The sequence below is a fragment of the Pelobates fuscus genome, chromosome 2 (genome assembly GCF_036172605.1).
Source record: "Pelobates fuscus isolate aPelFus1 chromosome 2, aPelFus1.pri, whole genome shotgun sequence".
NCBI lineage: Eukaryota > Metazoa > Chordata > Amphibia > Anura > Pelobatidae > Pelobates > Pelobates fuscus.
The window spans coordinates 1,840,213-1,861,312 of NC_086318.1; the positions used below are offsets into that span (position 1 = coordinate 1,840,213).

At 44.9% G+C, this 21,100-nt stretch overlaps 1 protein-coding gene across 1 annotated transcript in view; it reads left to right on the forward strand.

Moving 5' to 3' along the window:
- Window positions 1-3,828: 3,828 nt before the first annotated feature.
- Window positions 3,829-21,100, forward strand: part of SNX17 (sorting nexin 17) — a 70,999-nt gene continuing 53,727 nt past the window's right edge. Inside the window, exons 1-4 of the mRNA XM_063441842.1 lie at window positions 3,829-4,501; window positions 7,255-7,329; window positions 7,491-7,608; window positions 18,045-18,109. Of these exons, the coding sequence (XP_063297912.1) occupies window positions 4,442-4,501; window positions 7,255-7,329; window positions 7,491-7,608; window positions 18,045-18,109 (318 nt within the window). The 5' untranslated portion in view covers window positions 3,829-4,441. The remainder of the gene's footprint in view (window positions 4,502-7,254; window positions 7,330-7,490; window positions 7,609-18,044; window positions 18,110-21,100) is intronic.

Here is a 21,100-nt window from a genome sequence, read left to right on the forward strand (position 1 = left end):
GTGACCAAACGTACAGGAGACATTTTAACCCCAAAATCACATGTTTTAAATCCCTTTTTAAAATGCTTTACCATACAACCTAAGGGATCCAAAATCGTTGACTCCGACGCGCCCATACTTATCAATGGAACGTCGGTGACAATGAATACTATGCACGCGTTCTATTCAACAGTCACACCCGTTTCCTCTGGCAACAGCACCACGTGGTACGGTTACCAAGTGAAACGTACACAATAACACAATAAACACTCAGGGAATTCCCGTACACACACAGCTGTTACACCAGTCACTAAATAATCAATATTATGCCCTTTGGCGAAACTATACAGTCACCCACGCTATAATTCTCTATATACGAATTACCCGTCTATAACACACCCCAGTAACATCGTCTTTTACAAATAGCGGTTACAGTACGGTTAGCATAGGTCAAAGCACAATTTAAGGTCACAATACAATTATTAGTGGTTATGGTGTTAAACATGCAATAGACGACAATGATTAGTACTTATATACAGTGTCAGTAAATATACAGGGTTATGGTACCGTGCACTATGATACAGCAACACACTATTAACACTCTCGCTAGACGGCTGAGCTCACGCTATCTAACAAGATATACACTTTACTAACAATCTTTAACACATATACAATCCCAACTAAACTATTGGCCAGTACCTTGAATGGACTACCTAAAACTATGTACACCCGTTTTGGTTAGCCACACTGCCCAAGCACCACATATAGCGAACTAGAGGGCGGAATTTACAACAGAACCCTCTTAGTCCATTTACTCTATCAAAAATCTAGTGGGTTCCAAATTTACACGCCTTCCCACTTAGCCAAGATAGGTTGAGATCTAGCGAACCAAATTTACACAGGCGCCGCTTAGTCTCCCGGTCCCTCCGACCTAGCGAACGTAATATACACCCTAGAACGCTAGTCTAGACAAGACACCGGTGTCCGGCTAGGGCTATTTACACAGGACCCCGCCTGACTCCAAACCAAATCAAACGGTCTTACTAAAGAGCGTTCGATTGAGCGGTGCGCCTTCGCTCCTTCCCTCCGACAGAGGGGGCAGATTCCATACACAGATTTAAACCCCTTTTGGGCCTACCGCACAATCGGTATACCCCTAGTGGGTCTGCCGTCTAAAACAGCAGTTGTCTTACCTCCTCGTTCCTGAACCTGAGTTCACACTCATCGACGGGGACACCCCAGCACTTCTTACGTAGAGGCCGATGATCTCCTGGACAACAGACCAGTGGCGCGAGACGAAGGGAGGTCCACGCAGAAGTTCAGGGGTGCAGCCGTAGAGAACGTGGGCAAAGATAGACCGTCTCACGCCTCTGCCTCTCAGCTACCGTTGAACGATGAGCTTCCCGGCCAATGCACCAAATGATACCGGAGAAACTGACGGAAGCCAAGCACAGAGAGATGGACACAGGTTTCTTCAGGAAGGAAGAGATTCTTTATTGGATCACCGATCGGGACTCAGAGGGACTAATGTCACCAAAATACAGCAAGTTCTGAGCCCCGGACAATAGTGCAGGCTCCTTATATAGGCACATAACTCCTCCCATATTAAGCTCCACCCGCACATTCTCTTGACCAATCAATACAAATAAGAATTAACTTCCTGCTTGACCGCATGGCTTGTCCAGCACAATGGAGGAGGGGAATACTACTTCCTGTATTCTCGCACATGCTCCGTACACTACTGATCGTATCTTGCCTCGTGCAACCAACTGATCGATACGTCAGCATATGCACGTACACATGCCACGTGGTAATCTCGGCCTACTAAATTTATTTTTACCGAGATTCCACCACAGCAGGGTTAAGGGTAGTGGGAGTTGGCACCCAGACCACTCCAATGAGCAGAAGTGGTCTGGGTGCCTGGAGTGTCCCTTTAACCATAGACATGTAACATATCCCCAGATAGCTCAGGTCTGAGTGCACATTATTAGGTGAATGGCACTCAGACCACCCGAATACAGTTTAATCGCCATGGAGCCAAAGTCTTTAATCACACGAATAGGCTCCATGGCATAGCTATCTGGGTTACCACAAATTCACATGAAATAAAATACTGAATAAACGGCTGTTCGGCTACATCCCCACGAATAGGAACCAGGAGACGGACGTCTCAGCGGTGTTCGTGCAAATAAGTGTCCGTTTATAGTTCCATAGTTTAGGTGCCGAACACCGCTGGCCGTATGGGACTTGTAAAATGGCCGCCGCCACGTGTTCAGTTGACGAACAAAGACCACCCTGCCTTCGTCAATTAAGCTGCGGTGTCCGACCGGAAACAAGGCGCCCTGACTAAAGTGTCCGACCGGAAACAAAGCGCCCTGAATAAACTGTCTGTGACGAGACCAATCTCGCCACCTTGCATTGGAGGAGCCGGGTCGCCTGCCTGCTGCCTTTGGATTATGGACCAGACTTTAAAATACTTATTTTCACTGCAGAAAGGCTTATTCGAGCCTTTTCTGCCGGGGTGTTCGCTTTGTTTCCGGTCGGACACTTTAGTCAGGGCGCCTTGTTTCCGGTCGGACACTTTATTCCGCGCGCTTTGTTTCCGGTCGGACACTTTAGTCAGGGCGCTTTGTTTCCGGTCGGACACTTTATTCCGTGCGCTTTGTTTCCGGTCAGACACTTTAGTCAGGGCGCCTTGTTTCCGGTCGGACACTTTATTCCGCGCGCCTTGTTTCCGGTCGGACACTTTATTCCGTGCGCTTTGTTTCCGGTCGGACACTTTATTCCGTGCGCTTTGTTTCCGGTCGGACACTTTAGTCAGGGCGCTTTGTTTCCGGTCGGACACTTTATTCCGTGCGCTTTGTTTCCGGTCGGACACTTTAGTCAGGGCGCCTTGTTTCCGGTCGGACACTTTATTCCGCGCGCTTTGTTTCCGGTCGGACACTTTAGTCAGGGCGCCTTGTTTCCGGTCGGACACTTTATTCCGCGCGCTTTGTTTCCGGTCGGACACTTTATTCCGCGCGCTTTGTTTCCGGTCGGACACTTTATTCCGCGCGCTTTGTTTCCGGTCGGACACTTTAGTCAGGGCGCCTTGTTTCCGGTGTGTTCCAGAGATCAGAGACTCCACATCTCCCTCTGCACAGTCTGGGTGTCAGTGTGGCCCCTAGCTCCCCCAGCTGTCTGGGTGTCAGTGTGGCCCCTAGCTCCCCCAGCTGTCTGGGTGTCAGTGTGGCCCCTAGCTCCCCCAGCTGTCTGGGTGTCAGTGTGGCCCCTAGCTCCCCCAGCTGTCTGGGTGTCAGTGTGGCCCCTAGCTCCCCCAGCTGTCTGGGTGTCAGTGTGGCCCCTAGCTCCCCCAGCTGTCTGGGTGTCAGTGTGGCCCCTAGCTCCCCCAGCTGTCTGGGTGTCAGTGTGGCCCCTAGCTCCCCCAGCTGTCTGGGTGTCAGTGTGGCCCCTAGCTCCCCCAGCTGTCTGGGTGTCAGTGTGGCCCCTAGCTCCCCCAGCTGCCTGGGTGTCAGTGTGGCCCCTAGCTCCCCCAGCTGTCAGTGTGGCCCCTAGCTCCCCCAGCTGTCAGTGTGGCCCCTAGCTCCCCCAGCTGTCAGTGTGGCCCCTAGCTCCCCCAGCTGTCAGTGTGGCCCCTAGCTCCCCCAGCTGTCAGTGTGGCCCCTAGCTCCCCCAGCTGTCAGTGTGGCCCCTAGCTCCCCCAGCTGTCAGTGTGGCCCCTAGCTCCCCCAGCTGTCAGTGTGGCCCCTAGCTCCCCCAGCTGTCAGTGTGGCCCCTAGCTCCCCCAGCTGTCAGTGTGGCCCCTAGCTCCCCAAGCTGTCTGGGTGTCAGTGTGGCCCCTAGCTCCCCAAGCTGTCTGGGTGTCAGTGTGGCCCCTAGCTCCCCAAGCTGTCTGGGTGTCAGTGTGGCTCCTAGCTCCCCAAGCTGTCTGGGTGTCAGTGTGGCCCCTAGCTCATCCAGGTCTCTGTGTATTGGTGTGTCCCCTAGCTCCCCCAGGTCTCTGTGTATCGGTGTGGCCCCTAGCTCCCCCAGGTCTCTGGGTATCAGTGTGGCCCCTAGCTCCCCCAGGTCTCTGGGTGTCATTGTGGCCCCCACCACCCCTTACACTCTGCTTGGGATATCGGCGTTAACCCCTTACTCTCTGCCTGGGATATCGGCGTTAACCCCTTACTCTCTGCCTGGGATATCGGCGTTAACCCCTTACTCTCTGCCTGGGATATCGGAGTGACCCACATACTCCTATGCCAGGCATATCCAAGTTAACCCCTTACTCTCTGTCTGGGATATCTCAGTTAACCTCTTACTCTCTGCCTGGCATATCGGAGTTAACCCCTCCCCATTAGTAATTCTCCCACCCCCTGCTTACATAGTAGCCCCTGCTTTGTGTGGCCTGCCCAGGGGTAATTCCCCCCCTGTGTTTGGCTAGTAGCCCCATTGGAAACGCTGGACTGTAATTCACAATATGCATTTCTCCATCCCTGAGACTGAGTCCTGCAACAGTGAGAATGGAACACCTTATGTGGTAAGTAGAGACTTGCCTCTTACTCATTCATACCCCATTCCTACCCCATTCCTACCCCATTCCTTTTGAACCCATATAGGGCTTGGATTTCTGAGTGGCAATTAATCTGTCAGTCTCAATAGCAGCAAAACTTGAGGCTATTTATTTTTTAACTAATGTATAGGTGGGGTGAATACTTTGCTGTGTGCTCTGGGTATTATTCGAAAAGGTACTTACATTTGCTGTTATAAATGCCTTATAAACTGTACAGTTGGGACAACAAGGTCATTTGCTACAATTTGGTATAGAATTAATTATCCCGTTTGATACGGATATCAAATAGCTGACAGTGTATGGGATATCTGTATGGGCAGCGTGATATGTGGATAGTGTATGGGGAGCGTGATATGTGGATAGTGTATGGGGAGCGTGATATGTGGATAGTGTATGGGGAGCGTGATATGTGGATAGTGTATGGGATATCTGTATGGGCAGCGTGATATGTGGATAGTGTATGGGATATCTGTATGGGGAGCGTGATATGTGGATAGTGTATGGGGAGCGTGATATGTGGATAGTGTATGAGATATCTGTATGGGGAGCGTGATATGTGGATAGTGTATGAGATATCTGTATGGGGAGCGTGATATGTGGATAGTGTATGAGATATCTGTATGGGCAGCGTGATATGTGGATAGTGTATGTGATAACTGTATGGGGAGCGTGATATGTGGATAGTGTATGGGATATCTGTATGGGCAGCGTGATATGTGGATAGTGTATGGGATATCTGTATGGGGAGCGTGATATGTGGATAGTGTATGGGGAGCGTGATATGTGGATAGTGTATGGGGAGCATGATATGTGGATAGTGTATGGGGAGCGTGATATGTGGATAGTGTATGAGATATCTGTATGGGGAGCGTGATATGTGGATAGTGTATGGGATATCTGTATGGGGAGCGTGATATGTGGATAGTGTATGGGATATCTGTATGGGGAGCGTGATATGTGGATAGTGTATGGGATATCTGTATGGGGAGCGTGATATGTGGATAGTGTATGGGATATCTGTATGGGGAGCGTGATATGTGGATAGTGTATGGGGAGCGTGATATGTGGATAGTGTATGGGGAGCGTGATATGTGGATAGTGTATGAGATCTGTATGGGCAGCGTGATATGTGGATAGTGTATGGGATATCTGTATGGGGAGCGTGATATGTGGATAGTGTATGGGATATCTGTATGGGGAGCGTGATATGTGGATAGTGTATGAGATCTGTATGGGGAGCGTGATATGTGGATAGTGTATGGGGAGCGTGATATGTGGATAGTGTATGGGATATCTGTATGGGCAGTGTGATATGTGGATAGTGTATGGGATATCTGTATGGGGAGCGTGATATGTGGATAGTGTATGAGATATCTGTATGGGCAGCGTGATATGTGGATAGTGTATGGGATATCTGTATGGGGAGCGTGATATGTGGATAGTGTATGGGATATCTGTATGGGGAGCGTGATATGTGGATAGTGTATGGGATATCTGTATGGGGAGCGTGATATGTGGATAGTGTATGGGGAGCGTGATATGTGGATAGTGTATGGGGAGCGTGATATGTGGATAGTGTATGAGATCTGTATGGGCAGCGTGATATGTGGATAGTGTATGGGATATCTGTATGGGGAGCGTGATATGTGGATAGTGTATGAGATCTGTATGGGGAGCGTGATATGTGGATAGTGTATGGGGAGCGTGATATGTGGATAGTGTATGGGATATCTGTATGGGGAGCGTGATATGTGGATAGTGTATGAGATATCTGTATGGGGAGCGTGATATGTGGATAGTGTATGGGATATCTGTATGGGGAGCGTGATATGTGGATAGTGTATGGGATATCTGTATGGGGAGCGTGATATGTGGATAGTGTATGGGATATCTGTATGGGGAGCGTGATATGTGGATAGTGTATGAGATCTGTATGGGGAGCGTGATATGTGGATAGTGTATGAGATCTGTATGGGGAGCGTGATATGTGGATAGTGTATGAGATATCTGTATGGGGAGCTTGATATGTGGATAGTGTATGAGATATCTGTATGGGGAGCATGATATGTGGATAGTGTATGGGATATCTGTATGGGCAGCGTGATATGTGGATAGTGTATGGGCAGCGTGATATGTGGATAGTGTATGGGCAGCGTGATATGTGGATAGTGTATGGGATATCTGTATGGGCAGCGTGATATGTGGATAGTGTATGGGCAGCGTGATATGTGGATAGTGTATGGGCAGCGTGATATGTGGATAGTGTATGGGATATCTGTATGGGCAGCGTGATATGTGGATAGTGTATGGGATATCTGTATGGGCAGCGTGATATGTGGATAGTGTATGAGAAACTGAGAGCGCTCGTAACTCCCAATTTACAAAATAGTGTCAAACATACAATTTATCTCACTTGGTTTTGTGTGCAGAGAGCTACTAATCTACATGATTCAGGTCTCGGACTGCTTTGATTATAGCTGGGCAGAACTGGCTGGAGCAGGATTTAATTCTTTAGGGGTTCAACAGTTTAGCAAAATGACTCCTCGAGGTGTGCTGGCAGCTGGTACCTCCTTTCACCATCACCACCTCAATCTGCTGAATTTCTTTTGGTGCCCAGAATGTTTCTTTTAATGCAACATTTTAAGTTTCTTGATATAGTGATAATCCACTATATAATATTAAATTCACTTTAATTCTAGAGGCGTTTGTTTCTGTTCTAGGCCTACAACATCCATGTGAATGGCGTACTACACTGCCGTGTCCGCTACAGCCAGCTGCTTGGCTTACATGAACAGGTGAGAGCAAGCTCTTGAGGCTCTGCAGTGTGCCAGTTAAACACTCATCATTCAGTGAAAGCAAACTTTGCTCCTCCAGACAGAGCACCTTCTATAAAGCAAATAGGGAGCTGCACCTTTTTGTGATAACTTTTCTCTTTTTTTTTTATCATCTTTCACAGCTCAGGAAAGAGTTTGGTAACAATGTGGTCCCAATTTTTCCTCCCAAGAAACTATTCACCCTTACACCAGCTGAGGTGGAGCAGAGAAGAGAACAGTTGGAGAAATACATGCAGACAGGTATGTTTTTTCCCACCTCTCTCCCCCCCCCCCCCCCCCCCCCCCCCTCTAATGCAGCACGTCTCCGCAGAGCCTGAGATTCTTACTGCAGGGTGACACAGACAGAAGGAGCTATGGGAAATGGAGTCTGTCCCTCCCACTGCAGGGTGACACAGACAGAAGGAGCTATGGGACATGGAGTCTGTCCCTCCCACTGCAGGGTGACACAGACAGAAGGGAGCTATGGGACACGGAGTCTGTCCCTCCCACTGCAGGGTGACAGACAGAAGGAGCTATGGGACACGGAGTCTGTCCCTCCCACTGCAGGGTGACACAGACAGAAGGAGCTATGAGACACAGTCTGTCTCTCCCACTGCAGGGTGATACAGACAGAAGGAGCTATGGGACACGGAGTCTGTCCCTCCTACTGCAGGGTGACACAGACAGAAGGAGCTATGGGACACGGAGTCTGTCCCTCCTACTGCAGGGTGACACAGACAGAAGGAGCTATGGGACACGGAGTCTGTCCCTCCTACTGCAGGGTGACACAGACAGAAGGAGCTATGGGACACGGAGTCTGTCCCTCCTACTGCAGGGTGACACAGACAGAAGGAGCTATGGGACACAGAGTCTGTCCCTCCTACTGCAGGGTGACACAGACAGAAGGAGCTATGGGACAGCCTAATAGGTTAGAGGCGCAGATAGTCAGTTTTTGTTACGTTAGAATTTGGTAATCACACAGTAACTCGTGTAGGTGTCATTTATAGGCCCCCAGGGCAAATTGAAGAGTTAGATAATCTACTAGTTGAGGAAATAGCTAAAATGACAATGAAGGGGGAAGTTATCATCATGGGTGACTTTAATCTTCCTGATGTGAATTGGAAATCCAAAATAGCTACTTGTGCCAGGAGCACACATTCTAAACTCCCTACTGGGATTGTCTCTAAAACAAGTCGTTGAGGAGCCAACTCGTAAAGAGGCCATACTAGATTTAGTGTTAACAAATGGAGATTTGGTATCAGATATTACTGTAGGTGAAAGTTTAGGATCCAGTGATCATCAGTTAGTGTGGTTTAATACAAGAACAGTGACTGAGTCACACCACACAAAAACAAAAGTTTTAGACTTTAGAAAAACAGACTTTTCTAAAATTAGAATATGTGTAAAGGAGTCATTATCAGACTGGAGCAACTTAAATGGAGTCCAAAAGAAATGGGATTATTTAAAAGCTGCACTACTGAAGGCTTGTCAGTAAAAGCAAAAAATTCAAAAAACCACTGTGGTACTCCACAGATGTGGCCAAAATAGTAAAAAAACAAAAAGTTAGCATTTAGTAATTATAAAAAAAACTCAGAGTGAGGAAGACAGAATGATCTGTAAGATTAGGCAGAAAGAGGCTAAGCAAGTTATAAGAGCTTCCAAATCACACACAGAAGAGAAAATAGCACAGTCAGTAAAAAAGGGGACAAAAAATATTTTTAGATACATAAGTGAGAAAAGAAAAGTAACACGAGGATTAGTTAGATTAAAAACAAAAGAAGGAAGGTATGCAGAAGAGGATAAAGGTATAGCTGACTGCCTCAATGAATATTTTTGTTCAGTATTTACAGATGAAAATGAAGGAAAGGGACCTCAGTTAGGAAAAAGGACAAATGAGTCATTTATTACACGTGAGTTTACAGAGGAAGAGGTTCTATTTCAACTGTCAAAAGTAAAGACAAATAAGTCAATGGGACCTGATGAAATACACCCAAAGTTATTAAAAGAGCTTAGTGGTGTACTAGCAAAAACATTAACAGATTTATTTAACCAATCATTGTAACAGGAGTAGTCCCAGAAAATTGGAAGTTAGCGAATGTTGTGCCCATTCACAAGAAAGGTAGTAGGGAGGAGTCGGGCAACTATTGGATTCCAATATTGTTGAATGGGTAAGTCATTGGTGTACAAGTAGCTTGGCGTATGACATCGGAAGAGGGAGGAGAGTCCCCGGCGCTGGAGAAAGGTAATCGTTTAACCTCTTCCTATCCCTAGAGCCTGGTGGGAGGGGGACCCTGAGGGTGGGGGGGGGGACCTAAAGACCCTATAATGCCAGGAAAACTAGTTTGTTTTCCTGGCACTATAGTGGTCCTTTAAACTAGAGGGGCAAAGGTTTAAAAATAATATCAGGAAGTATTACTTTACTGAGAGGGTAGTGGATGCATGGAATAGCCTTCCAGCTGAAGTGGTAGAGGTTAACACAGTAAAGGAGTTTAATCATGTGTGGGATAGGCATAAGGCTATCCTAACTATAAGATAAGGCCAGGGACTAATGAAAGCCTTTTGAAAATTGGGCAGACTAGATGGGCCGAATGGTTCTTATCTGCCGTCACATTCTATGTTTCTAATAAGCTCAGTAACAAATACCAATTTAATGAGCATGTGACCTCTGTGATCGAAGAAGCTCAGTAATGAAAAAGTGCGTGTCTTATGTGATAATTGAAGTAATCGCATACCAATTTGAGTGCTTGCCCTTTGTTAGGAGGAAGCTCAGTAACCAAATACCAATTTGAGGAGTGTGAAATTGTGTGCAGACATGGGGGTGTTTTTCTATGGAATGACCAGTATGTGGATGTGGGTTATATGTTTCTGTTGATACCACAGAACAAATGAGACGTGGCTGGCAGAGGCTAAATGTAGACTGAGAATGATAGGAGTTGCAGTGTTGGAACTGTAAATATTGCATGGGTTAATTCTGGCAACTGTAGCTTTAGATCTGAAGTGTGTAGCAGATGATGATAAATAAGTTGGATATCACCATTTACAACTAGATGTGAGAGGTTTAGTTTGAAATATGCTGCCATAAACCAAAAAGTCAAAAACCGTAAACAAGTGGGTAGGTTCATAAAAGCACAAGTAGGACACATAGTGTTAATAACACTTAGGAATGTAGCACAGTAATAATAAATGGGGAAACTAACTGATGATATAACAAATACGTAAAGGCCTTATGACAGGTAGCATGGCCGAATGAGGCTTAAAATTAAAGTAATGAAAGTGCAGCCAAACTTATGCCAAATGTACTGAACCAAAAAGAAAATGTAACATAGCTGATGGTAGGCCAGAACCAAAGTTAATATGTAGCATGGCCGAACATAGCCCAGTTTGTACTAAAAGCAAAGTGAAAATGTAGGATAGCCGATGGTAGGCTAAATGTACTGAACCACATTGAAAATGTAGAGCTGCTGACCGTATGCCAAATGTATTGAACCAAAGTGAAAATGTAGATCAGTTGAATGTCCTGAACCTTTAATGAAAATATATTGTGGCCGAATGTAGGCAGAAATGACTGAGCCTGCACAACAATTTTGAGGCTGAATGTAATTAACCAAAGTGACTGTCGCTCAGCTGAACTTTTGCCAAATGTTTTAAATCCAAATTAAAATGTAGCATGGACAAAGGTAGATCTAATTCATTACTGTCAAATAGAACATTTTGTGTGGCCGAATGTAGACCGAATGTACTGAACCCGAACGAAAATGTAGCACGACAAAACAGAGGCCTAAAGTACTAACCAAAGTGTACAGATGCCTATCATTGGCCAAATGTAGCATGGCTGAACCTAGGCCAAATGTACTTAACCACAGTGAATATATAACATGGCGTAACGTAGACCAAATGTACTAAACCACTGTGAATATGTAACATGGCCGATCGTAGAATAAATGTACTGAACCACAGTGTAGCGGATGGCATTGGGCAGTCCACAAAATTATGTGTTTTAATATGCTTTCGTTTAATTTTTGCCATATGTATGTATATTGTATGCAGCATTCGACTGATTGTTCGGTAAAATCACTCCATTTATTATAAGAGTGAAACTACCGAAAAATCAGACCATTCGCAACAATGTTGCAAACCCTAAATTGTGTTATGTATTCATCCGCTTATAGAAATGTGGTTAATGACATTTACTGTCCACACAGGAAAAGTTGTGCCGAGCAGCAACCCAATCCACAGAAGGATTAATGCTGAGCAGCAATTATGCAAATTAAACCTGGTAACTGACTTTGGGGTCAAAGGCTGGTTACAGCCTATCAGAACTAAAGGAGAGGTATTTAGGCCCAGTTCTCATCCTGCTCAGTGCCCTGTCGTGGTTTCCCTTGTGGTTGTCCGAGAGCGCGTTCCTGTTATTAGTTTTCTACCTGGTTTTTGACTTTGGCTTTGTTTATTGACTTCTCTATATTCTGGTATCCTGACTCCTGGCTTTCCTCATCGCTGCGTCCCTTTCTGTGTTCCCTGACCTCGGCTAGTATTTTTGACTATTCTATGTACGTTAAATCCGGCCATTCTAAGGACCGGTAATACGTTACTTATTTGTCATCCGTGCTATACAGTTCTACGTGCTGGATCAAACAGTAATCCTGTCAAATTGGCAATCAGTGCAGTGTGTGCTTTGTCTTCTGGGTGGCCACCGTTCTGGAGATGAACACGTGGCGGCGGTCATCTTAAACTCCCGAACAGCTGTGTTTTGCCGACCATTGTCTGGAACTAAAATCGGAAACTCGACTAGGCAAACACAGCCAACCAGCCCCTCGTTCTGTAAAATGTCCCGAACAAGTGAATTAATATGAATACCGATTTTTTTTTTTTTTTTTTTTTTTTTTTTTTTTAAATTTTGGATGGCAAGTATTTCTATGTATTTTATCTCCCGAACAGAGACTGACCGCAAGGCCAAAACACATGGAGCCTTTTTCGGATACCACCTCGTGTGCGGTCATTCAAATTGCCTCTTCCATCTAACACCCGAACCCCTGGTCTGATCTGGGTGAATTTTGAATATTAGTCACCCAGATCAGGGCTACCAGGGGGGACCCATTATATAATTCTATCTGACTGTTTTGGGGTACATCCAGAAATCTGGTAAAACTGCAGTATGTATAAGTGGATTATGTGTCACACTGAGGGAAGGAGATGTGTGGGAGGAAACAGTTACACTATTGGATACTGTACTAATTAAAGGACCACTCTAGGCACCCAGACCACTTCAGCTTAATGAAGTGGTCTGGGTGCCAGGTCTCTCTAGGATTAACCCTTTTTTTTTTTATAAACATAGCAGTTTCAGAGAAACTGCTATGTTTATAATAGGGTTAATCCAGCCTCCAAATCCTCTAGTGGCTGTCTCACTGACAGCCGCTAGAGGTGCTTGCGTGATTCTCACTGTGAATATCACAGTGAGAACACGCAAGCGTCCATAGGAAAGCATTGTAAATGCTTTCCAATGAGACCGGCTGAATGCGCACGCAGCCCAGAGCCTGGCGGGAGGGGGTCCCTGAGGGTGGGGGCACCCTCAGGGCACTATAGTGCCAGGAAAACGAGTGTTTTCCTGGCACTATAGCGATCCTTTAATGTGAATCTCTCCCTTGCATGGGAGAAATCTTTAAAAGAAGGTTGTGTGGATTCAAAGTTCAGTTCTGCTCCTGATGCTGTGTGTCGTCCAGTCATTGGGATCTGTATTAGGATATTCATGGATTACCTTGCTTGCTGTGACTATTGTTATATGGGATTTTATTACTTGTTCCTGAGCCTCACTGGGATCTTTAGTGGACCAAATGTACTAAACCACAGTGAATATATAACATGGCCAAACGTAGACCAAATGTACTGAACCACAGTAAATATATAACATGGCCGAATGTAGGCCAAATGTACTGAACCACAGTGAATATGTAACATGGCGGAACGTAGACCAAATGTACTGAACCACAGTGAATATATAACATGGCCAAACGTAGGCCAAATGTACTGAACCACAGTGAATATGTAACATGGCGGAACGTAGACCAAATGTACTGAACCACAGTGAATATATAACATGGCCAAACGTAGGCCAAATGTACTGAACCACAGTGAATATGTAACATGGCGGAACGTAGACCAAATGTACTGAACCACAGTGAATATGTAACATGGCCGAACGTAGGCCAAATGTACTGAACCACAGTGAATATATAACATGGCCGAACGTAGGCCAAATGTACTGAACCACAGTGAATATGTAACATGGCCGAATGTAGGCCAAATGTACTGAACCACAGTGAATATGTAACATATTCAAATGAAGAGAACCGGGTGAGGTTGACTGTGGTTCAGGCTCCTGCTCATGAACAAACTCTCCTTGTAATGTAATGTAGGATTTCAAGAATACAAGATATGGTAAATAATCATTAATTTAATTCATTCAATCTATGTGTTTCCCTTTCATACTTTTATTCCTTTTCACTGGTTGTCCAGAAGGATTTTGGTAGAGATCTGTGCATTTAAAGGTAATTTTGTTTCTTATTTCGTGTTCTAAGGCTTCTGGCCTAGTTACCAGCCGGTGTCCTTTCGTGCATGCGCAGGCTTTGCTCCTATTTCTTAATCGCACATGCGCATTCGTTGGTTTGCCTTTCGCCACATTGCGACTGGTTCGCGCATGCGAGTTTGCTTCATTGCCCTTTGCCATCATTCAATACGCCCATGCGAGCAGTGTATTTTCTGACCGTTCTGATAATTCGTTTTAGAATGCACCCATGCAAACAAAACTATTTTGCGCGTGCACGATCGGTTCTTTTTACTCAAATCCTTTGCATTTATGGCATTACGTTTTCGCGCATGTGCGAATTTACCAATCCGTGCATGCGTAAATAAGCCCCCAAGTTTGTGGTGATGTCAAGATGCAGTTCAGAGTCCTCCCCTTTGGCCTAAGCACGGCTCCAAGGACATTTACAAAGATCCTAGTGGTTCTGATGGCAGACCTGAGGAAGCACGGGGTATCCATATACCATAACTTAGACAATATCCTGATCGTAAATAACAACTCAAAAAACACGGTGTAATAAATATCAAAAAAATAAATAAAACGGGCTGCAACACACATATACAAGCGACTAGATCTGAGTGTAAGCTCACGATATAAAATGCATGTGCGCACCTAAATAAATTGAAAAAATAAACAAAAATGTTTATACCAATATAAATGTATTTATTATTAGATGATTAGTAAAAAGATAGCCAGATAACTCTACAATTAGTAAAATAGATATAATATATGGTATATAGTAGAATATAGCTATCTAGAAATATAAAAAATCATACAGTAATATAGACATGAAAAAATTATAAACATAAAAATGAAACAGCTCAATAGAAGTACCTAACCTCGGTGGGGGCCCCCACCGAGGTGTAAACCGGAGGAATACTCGGGAGCAGGACGAAATCCGACGTGTAAGGAGAATAATGCTGAACCGCGGTCGGAATCTTCTAAAAAGACCGCGGTAAGTAGAGAGGGCACTCCAGCAGGGAACGTGTTGCACCACGGTCGGTGCCTTCAAAAAAGACCGCGGTGTACGAAGACCGGCCGGCAGCAGAACACGCTTCAAGTAAATACTCACGGAGATTCCTGCACCCGACCTCTTCCCTGATCGTAGCAGACAGTAATATCCTGATCGTAGCAGACAGCTAGAGACCCTAGATTTGGATGGACAGATCTCTCTAAAGTTCCTTCAAAAGCATGGATGGAAGATAAACTTCAAAAAGAGTCATCTTTCCTCTACTCAGATGATGGTCTACCTGGGAGCTCTATTCGATTCATCCAAAGGGAAGGTCCAGCTGTCACAAGAGAGAAAGTTGAGACTTACAACAAAAGTAAGAGAGATGTTGGCATACAAAGTGACTTCAACAAGAAAATCCATGAGTCTCCTGGGTTCAGTGTCTTCCATCATAGGACTGACAAGATGGACCCAGTGGAGAATGAGAATATTTTAGTCTAGTTTCCTTCACCAATTTACGTTGGGGAATCTTCATCAAACCATCAAAATTCCATCAGAGGTTCGTCAATCCCTGATCTGGTGGTCAAGGAAAGATACCCTCTCCAAGGGGTTTCCACTGGGACAAAAAGCTTGGTCGATGATAATGGATGCCAGCCAGTGGGGCTGGGGAGCCCATTTTCTAGAAAATGATGCTCAAGGGAAATGGAGATTAGAGACAGTAAACACTCCCTCCAATCTTCTGGAACTTCGTGCGGTACTAGAAATACTAAAGTATTTCTCCTCCCATATTCTTTACCAATGGGTCAAGATAAGGTCGGACAACACTGCAGTGGTGGTCTATATCAATCATAAGGGCGGGACGAGGAGAAACCAGCCTGCAGAAACCAGACTGAAACAAAAGGATTCATGGAAAAGGAACGGGTGTGGCAACATAAAAAACAAACATTTAAAGGAATCCAGGAGACTGTGAATTCCAGGAATGGAATACAGGAATGAAACCAGAAAACCCAGCATAAAGAAAACCAGACATAGAATACAATACCAGAAAAACTAAACAAGAAGTGTAAAAAGAGTACTGGATACCAGAAGCCATAGCCAGAATGATCCGCAGCTAGGAACAGGATGTGACAGTTTTGACCTGTACCCAGGTCTTTATCAAGTCTCCAGTGTCCCCTATGTATCACAATGTCTCAGTGCCCCATGTCTACCAGTGTCCTTGGTGTTTCTCAGTGTCCATAGTGCCTGTCTCCTAGTTTCCCAGTGTCATGCCCCTGCAGTATCACTGCTCCATTCTCTGCCATTTAGAAGTTAAATCACGTTGTTTATACAGCCCTAGTCGAGGCAGGAGGGTTGCAGCGAGGGAGGGAAGACAAGGCGTGAATTTGATAATGTCTGTCACCTGCGTGCAACAGATGTCCGCTTTGAATCTCTGTAAATGCTTATACCATGACCACTTCTAAAAGCAGAAGCTATCATAGATGCACATCTGATAATTCCGTTGGTGTAAGAGTGGTAAAACCCCACTTGGAAACGGAACAAGTGCTAATTCACTAGCCTTACTTTTGACCTACCATCAACCTCTTGGTGCTTCATAAAAGTGATCCGGCCAATTATAGCATTCCTAAGGCAAAGGGGGGGACCTCTAAATTAGTGTATGTTGAAGGCATCTTATTGATTCTCAGGAGATTTGTTCCATTTAAAAACAAAAACAAAACAAAAAACATTCAGTGACCATTTACCCTATTATCCAATATAGATTTCTTGTTAGACTAAAGTGAGACTTTTCCCTATGGATTAAGGACAATACAATTATTATTAATTTATTTTACTGTATGTTCGGAGTCCATTTTAGAAAATTCAGCTGATCTAGTGATTGAATAAGATGTCAGAAATTTAGCCTTGTCCGATCAAGAATGAAACATTTGTATCAGTTGGTTGGTGCTTTTGTTAGGCCTTTCCCCATCTTGTTCATGTTCGAAAAGTCATGATTTTATTAAAGATACCTGTATGTGAGTATCACCCCCATCTTTCTTCATTTTTATATTCTTTTTGTTTGTTTTCAGTTTGATTGTTTATAGATGTGTTGTTGTTTTTACTCCCATATACAGTTTATCATTTCTTTTATTTTCTCATTTCAGTTCAGTATTAAAGGGACACTATAGTCACCAGAACTACAGCTTATTGTATTCGTTCTGGTGAGTAGAATCATTACCTGCAGGCTTTTTGCTGTAAACCCTGTCTTTTCAGAGAAAATGCAGTGTTTACATTACAGCCTAGGAATCCCTCCACTGGCCACTCGTGCTGCACAGTGTGACTGACATTTACTGTCTCCACCCTCTACATGCAGACACTGAACTTTCCTCATAGAAATGCATTGATTCAATTCATCTCTATGAGGAGATGCTGATTGGCCAGGGCTGTGTTTTGGCTTATTCTGGCTCTGCCCCTGATCTGCCTCAGAGATCGTCTGAACAAATCGAATGCTTTCCTATGGGAAATCATTGTGATTGGCTGAGTTTATCACTTCTGATGATGTCAGCCAAGCAGGCAGATCAGGGGCAGAGCCAGCAGCAGCAGACTGGAATAAAGGTAACATTTTACTGTATTTAGGGGGGCAGAGGGAATACGTGGTGTTTTTAATGCTATAGGGTTTGTGTTCCTAAATGTATGGTCTGTTGAAGTAGTGCATTTGTGAAAGTCCTTTCCTTGTTTCTTGTTGGAGTCCAGTTCGATTATTCAATATTTCTGAATTGATCTCAAAGAATGAAGAAATCAAAATGTTACATCATCCTTTTATGGACTATGGGAAGAATGAAAATGATATCACTTAACTGTTCAAGTTTACCTTAATTCTTGTATTTATCGTAATTGTTTCTTTGCTGCTATTTTATTAAAGAAATAGGAAAGCATAATACAAGCCTCTGCCGTGATATTGGCTAAAATCAGCGGTTTCCTACTACAATAGTCATTTACAACAATACAGTGTCTGTTTGATCAATTTTATGTCATTTTAATGGACAAAAAAAGTAAAATTTTTCTGTTTCAAAAACAAGGACATTTTTAAGTGACCCCAAATTCTTTGAAACAGGAAGTGATTTGTTAACAATGTGTGAGAAATAGTTTTTTCTAGTTCTTTTTACATTGACTGTTATCCGCTTCATTGGTTTACAGTGCGCCAGGACCCCATGTTAGGAGCCAGCGAAATGTTTAACAGCTTCCTACGCCGAGCACAGCAGGTCAGTGACGCATCTATCCTGTGATAATGACATGTCACATCCTGTGATAAGATGGGTTTAAAAGTCAGCAAACAATCCACCCATTACATATAAAAGGGATCTGTTATCTATTTATATAAAAAGAGCGCAATGTACAGGCAAGCTAATTATTTATTAAATTCTATTAGTCACGGATATAAAACCAAAATCGAGTAAAATTCTGCATGTAAAGTTACAAACACCGTAATAATAAAACTTGAATTAAAAACCGCTTTCCGTCCAATAATCTGTGACTGTGTCTTCTCGCATAGAGACTATGGGATCCAGTCTCACAATGATAGAGTTCAATGTTTCACAAGCAATGACATCCTGGGCTGAAATGATGGTGTAAAGCAGGGGTGCCCATTAGGTGGATCTCCAGATGTTTTACTCATCTAAGCATGCAAAGCATCATGTGATTTGTAGTTATAAAACATCTGGGGATCTACCTTTTGGGTAAAGTCTGTAAAGATCTCTGAGCTGCCTAAAGATCCAGTATAGTAATTAGTGGATTGCTGGGAATTCCTGAAATAAAAGTAATCTTGAATCATGTAAACGATTACCAAGCATTGACCACCTCCCAAACTTCCACAACCCCTCCCATCAGGGGAGAAAGGACACAGGAGCTGCTGCTACCGATGCTACCAGAGATTCAGCTGGCAACAAGATTCAAGATAGCTCCAGTTTACCTCAGGAGCGCCCAGCATGCTACCACTTACTATACCTGGAAGGACCTCCAGTTTACCTCAGGAGCGCCCAGCATGCTACCACTTACTATACCTGAAAGGACCTCCAGTTTACCTCAGGAGCGCCCAGCATGCTACCACTTACTATACCTGGAAGGACCTCCAGTTTAACTCAGGAGCGCCCAGCATGCTACCACTTACTATACCTGGAAGGACCTCCAGTTTAACTCAGGAGCGCCCAGCATGCTACCACTTACTATACCTGGAAGGACCTCCAGTTTAACTCAGGAGCGCCCAGCATGCTACCACTTACTATACCTGAAAGGACCTCCAGTTTAACTCAGGAGCGCCCAGCATGCTACCACTTACTATACCTGAAAGGACCTCCAGTTTAACTCAGGAGCGCCCAGCATGCTACCACTTACTATACCTGAAAGGACCTCCAGTTTAACTCAGGAGTGCCCAGCATGCTACCACTTACTATACCTGGAAGGACCTCCAGTTTAACTCAGGAGCGCCCAGCATGCTACCACTTACTATACCTGGAAGGACCTCCAGTTTACCTCAGGAGCGCCCAGCATTCTACCACTTACTATACCTGGAAGGACCTCCAGTTTAACTCAGGAGCGCCCAGCATTCTACCACTTACTATACCTGGAAGGACCTCCAGTTTAACTCAGGAGCGCCCAGCATGCTACCACTTACTATACCTGGAAGGACCTCCAGTTTAACTCAGGAGCGCCCAGCATGCTACCACTTACTATACCTGAAAGGACCTCCAGTTTAACTCAGGAGCGCCCAGCATGCTACCACTTACTATACCTGGAAGGACCTCCAGTTTAACTCAGGAGCGCCCAGCATGCTACCACTTACTATACCTGGAAGGACCTCCAGTTTAACTCAGGAGCGCCCAGCATGCTACCACTTACTATACCTGAAAGGACCTCCAGTTTAACTCAGGAGCGCCCAGCATGCTACCACTTACTATACCTGAAAGGACCTCCAGTTTAACTCAGGAGCGCCCAGCATGCTACCATTTACTATACCTGGAAGGACCTCCAGTTTAACTCAGGAGTGCCCAGCATGCTACCACTTACTATACCTGGAAGGACCTCCAGTTTAACTCAGGAGCGCCCAGCATGCTACCACTTACTATACCTGGAAGGACCTCCAGTTTACCTCAGGAGCGCCCAGCATTCTACCACTTACTATACCTGGAAGGACCTCCAGTTTAACTCAGGAGCGCCCAGCATGCTACCACTTACTATACCTGGAAGGACCTCCAGTTTAACTCGGGAGCGCCCAGCATGCTACCACTTACTATACCCGGAAGGACCTCCAGTTTAACTAAGGAGCGCCCAGCATGCTACCACTTACCATACCTGGAAGGACCTCCAGTTTAACTCAGGAGCACCCAGCATGCTACTACTTACTATACCTGAAAGGACCTCCAGTTTAACTCGGGAGCGCCCATCATGCTACCACTTACTATACCTGGAAGGACCTCCAGTTTAACTCGGGAGCGCCCAGCATGCTACCACTTACTATACCTGGAAGGACCTCCAGTTTAACTCGGGAGCGCCCACCATGCTACCATTTACTATACCTGAAAGGACCTCAGTTTAACTCAGGAGCGCCCAGCATTCTACCACTTACTATACCTGGAAGGACCTCCAATTTAACTCAGGAGTACCCAGCATGCTACCACTTAATATACCTGGAAGGACCTCCAGTTTAACTCAGGAGTGCCCAGCACTCTACCACCTCCAAACAGGTCAGAGATTGTTAGACTTTACACCAACATCATTTCAGCCCAGGATGTCATTAACATTAATCACTATATATTTGTGAGACTAGATATCATCTCCATTAGCGATGGCACAGTAATAGATTATCGTATGAAAGGCTGTTTTTTAATTCATGTATCGGCTGAGCGCTCTCAGCCAGTGAGCAAAGACCTGCACAGCCAGGTGTTGCTCGGTAGGGGGCTTTTCCGGCAGCAGGGTATGAAGAAGCAGGCACCTGACAGGATGCAGGGTAGTTGTGTCAAACAGTTCTTAAACGGTATGACTGCTTGCTGGGCAGCAGACTGTAGGGTTTAATCCACTGTGTTCAGCTCCTTCACTCTTTGAGCTTGTTTGGTTATGTATTCCTGCAGTGGTACGTTATAGTGTGTCACTGGCCAGCTCTTTAAAATGGCTTCTTACCTATAAAGTGCTTCAGCTCCCTGACTGTCAGTATTTGAGTGCCCCTGCTCGCATACCTCAGACCAGCGTTCTTCCGGAAT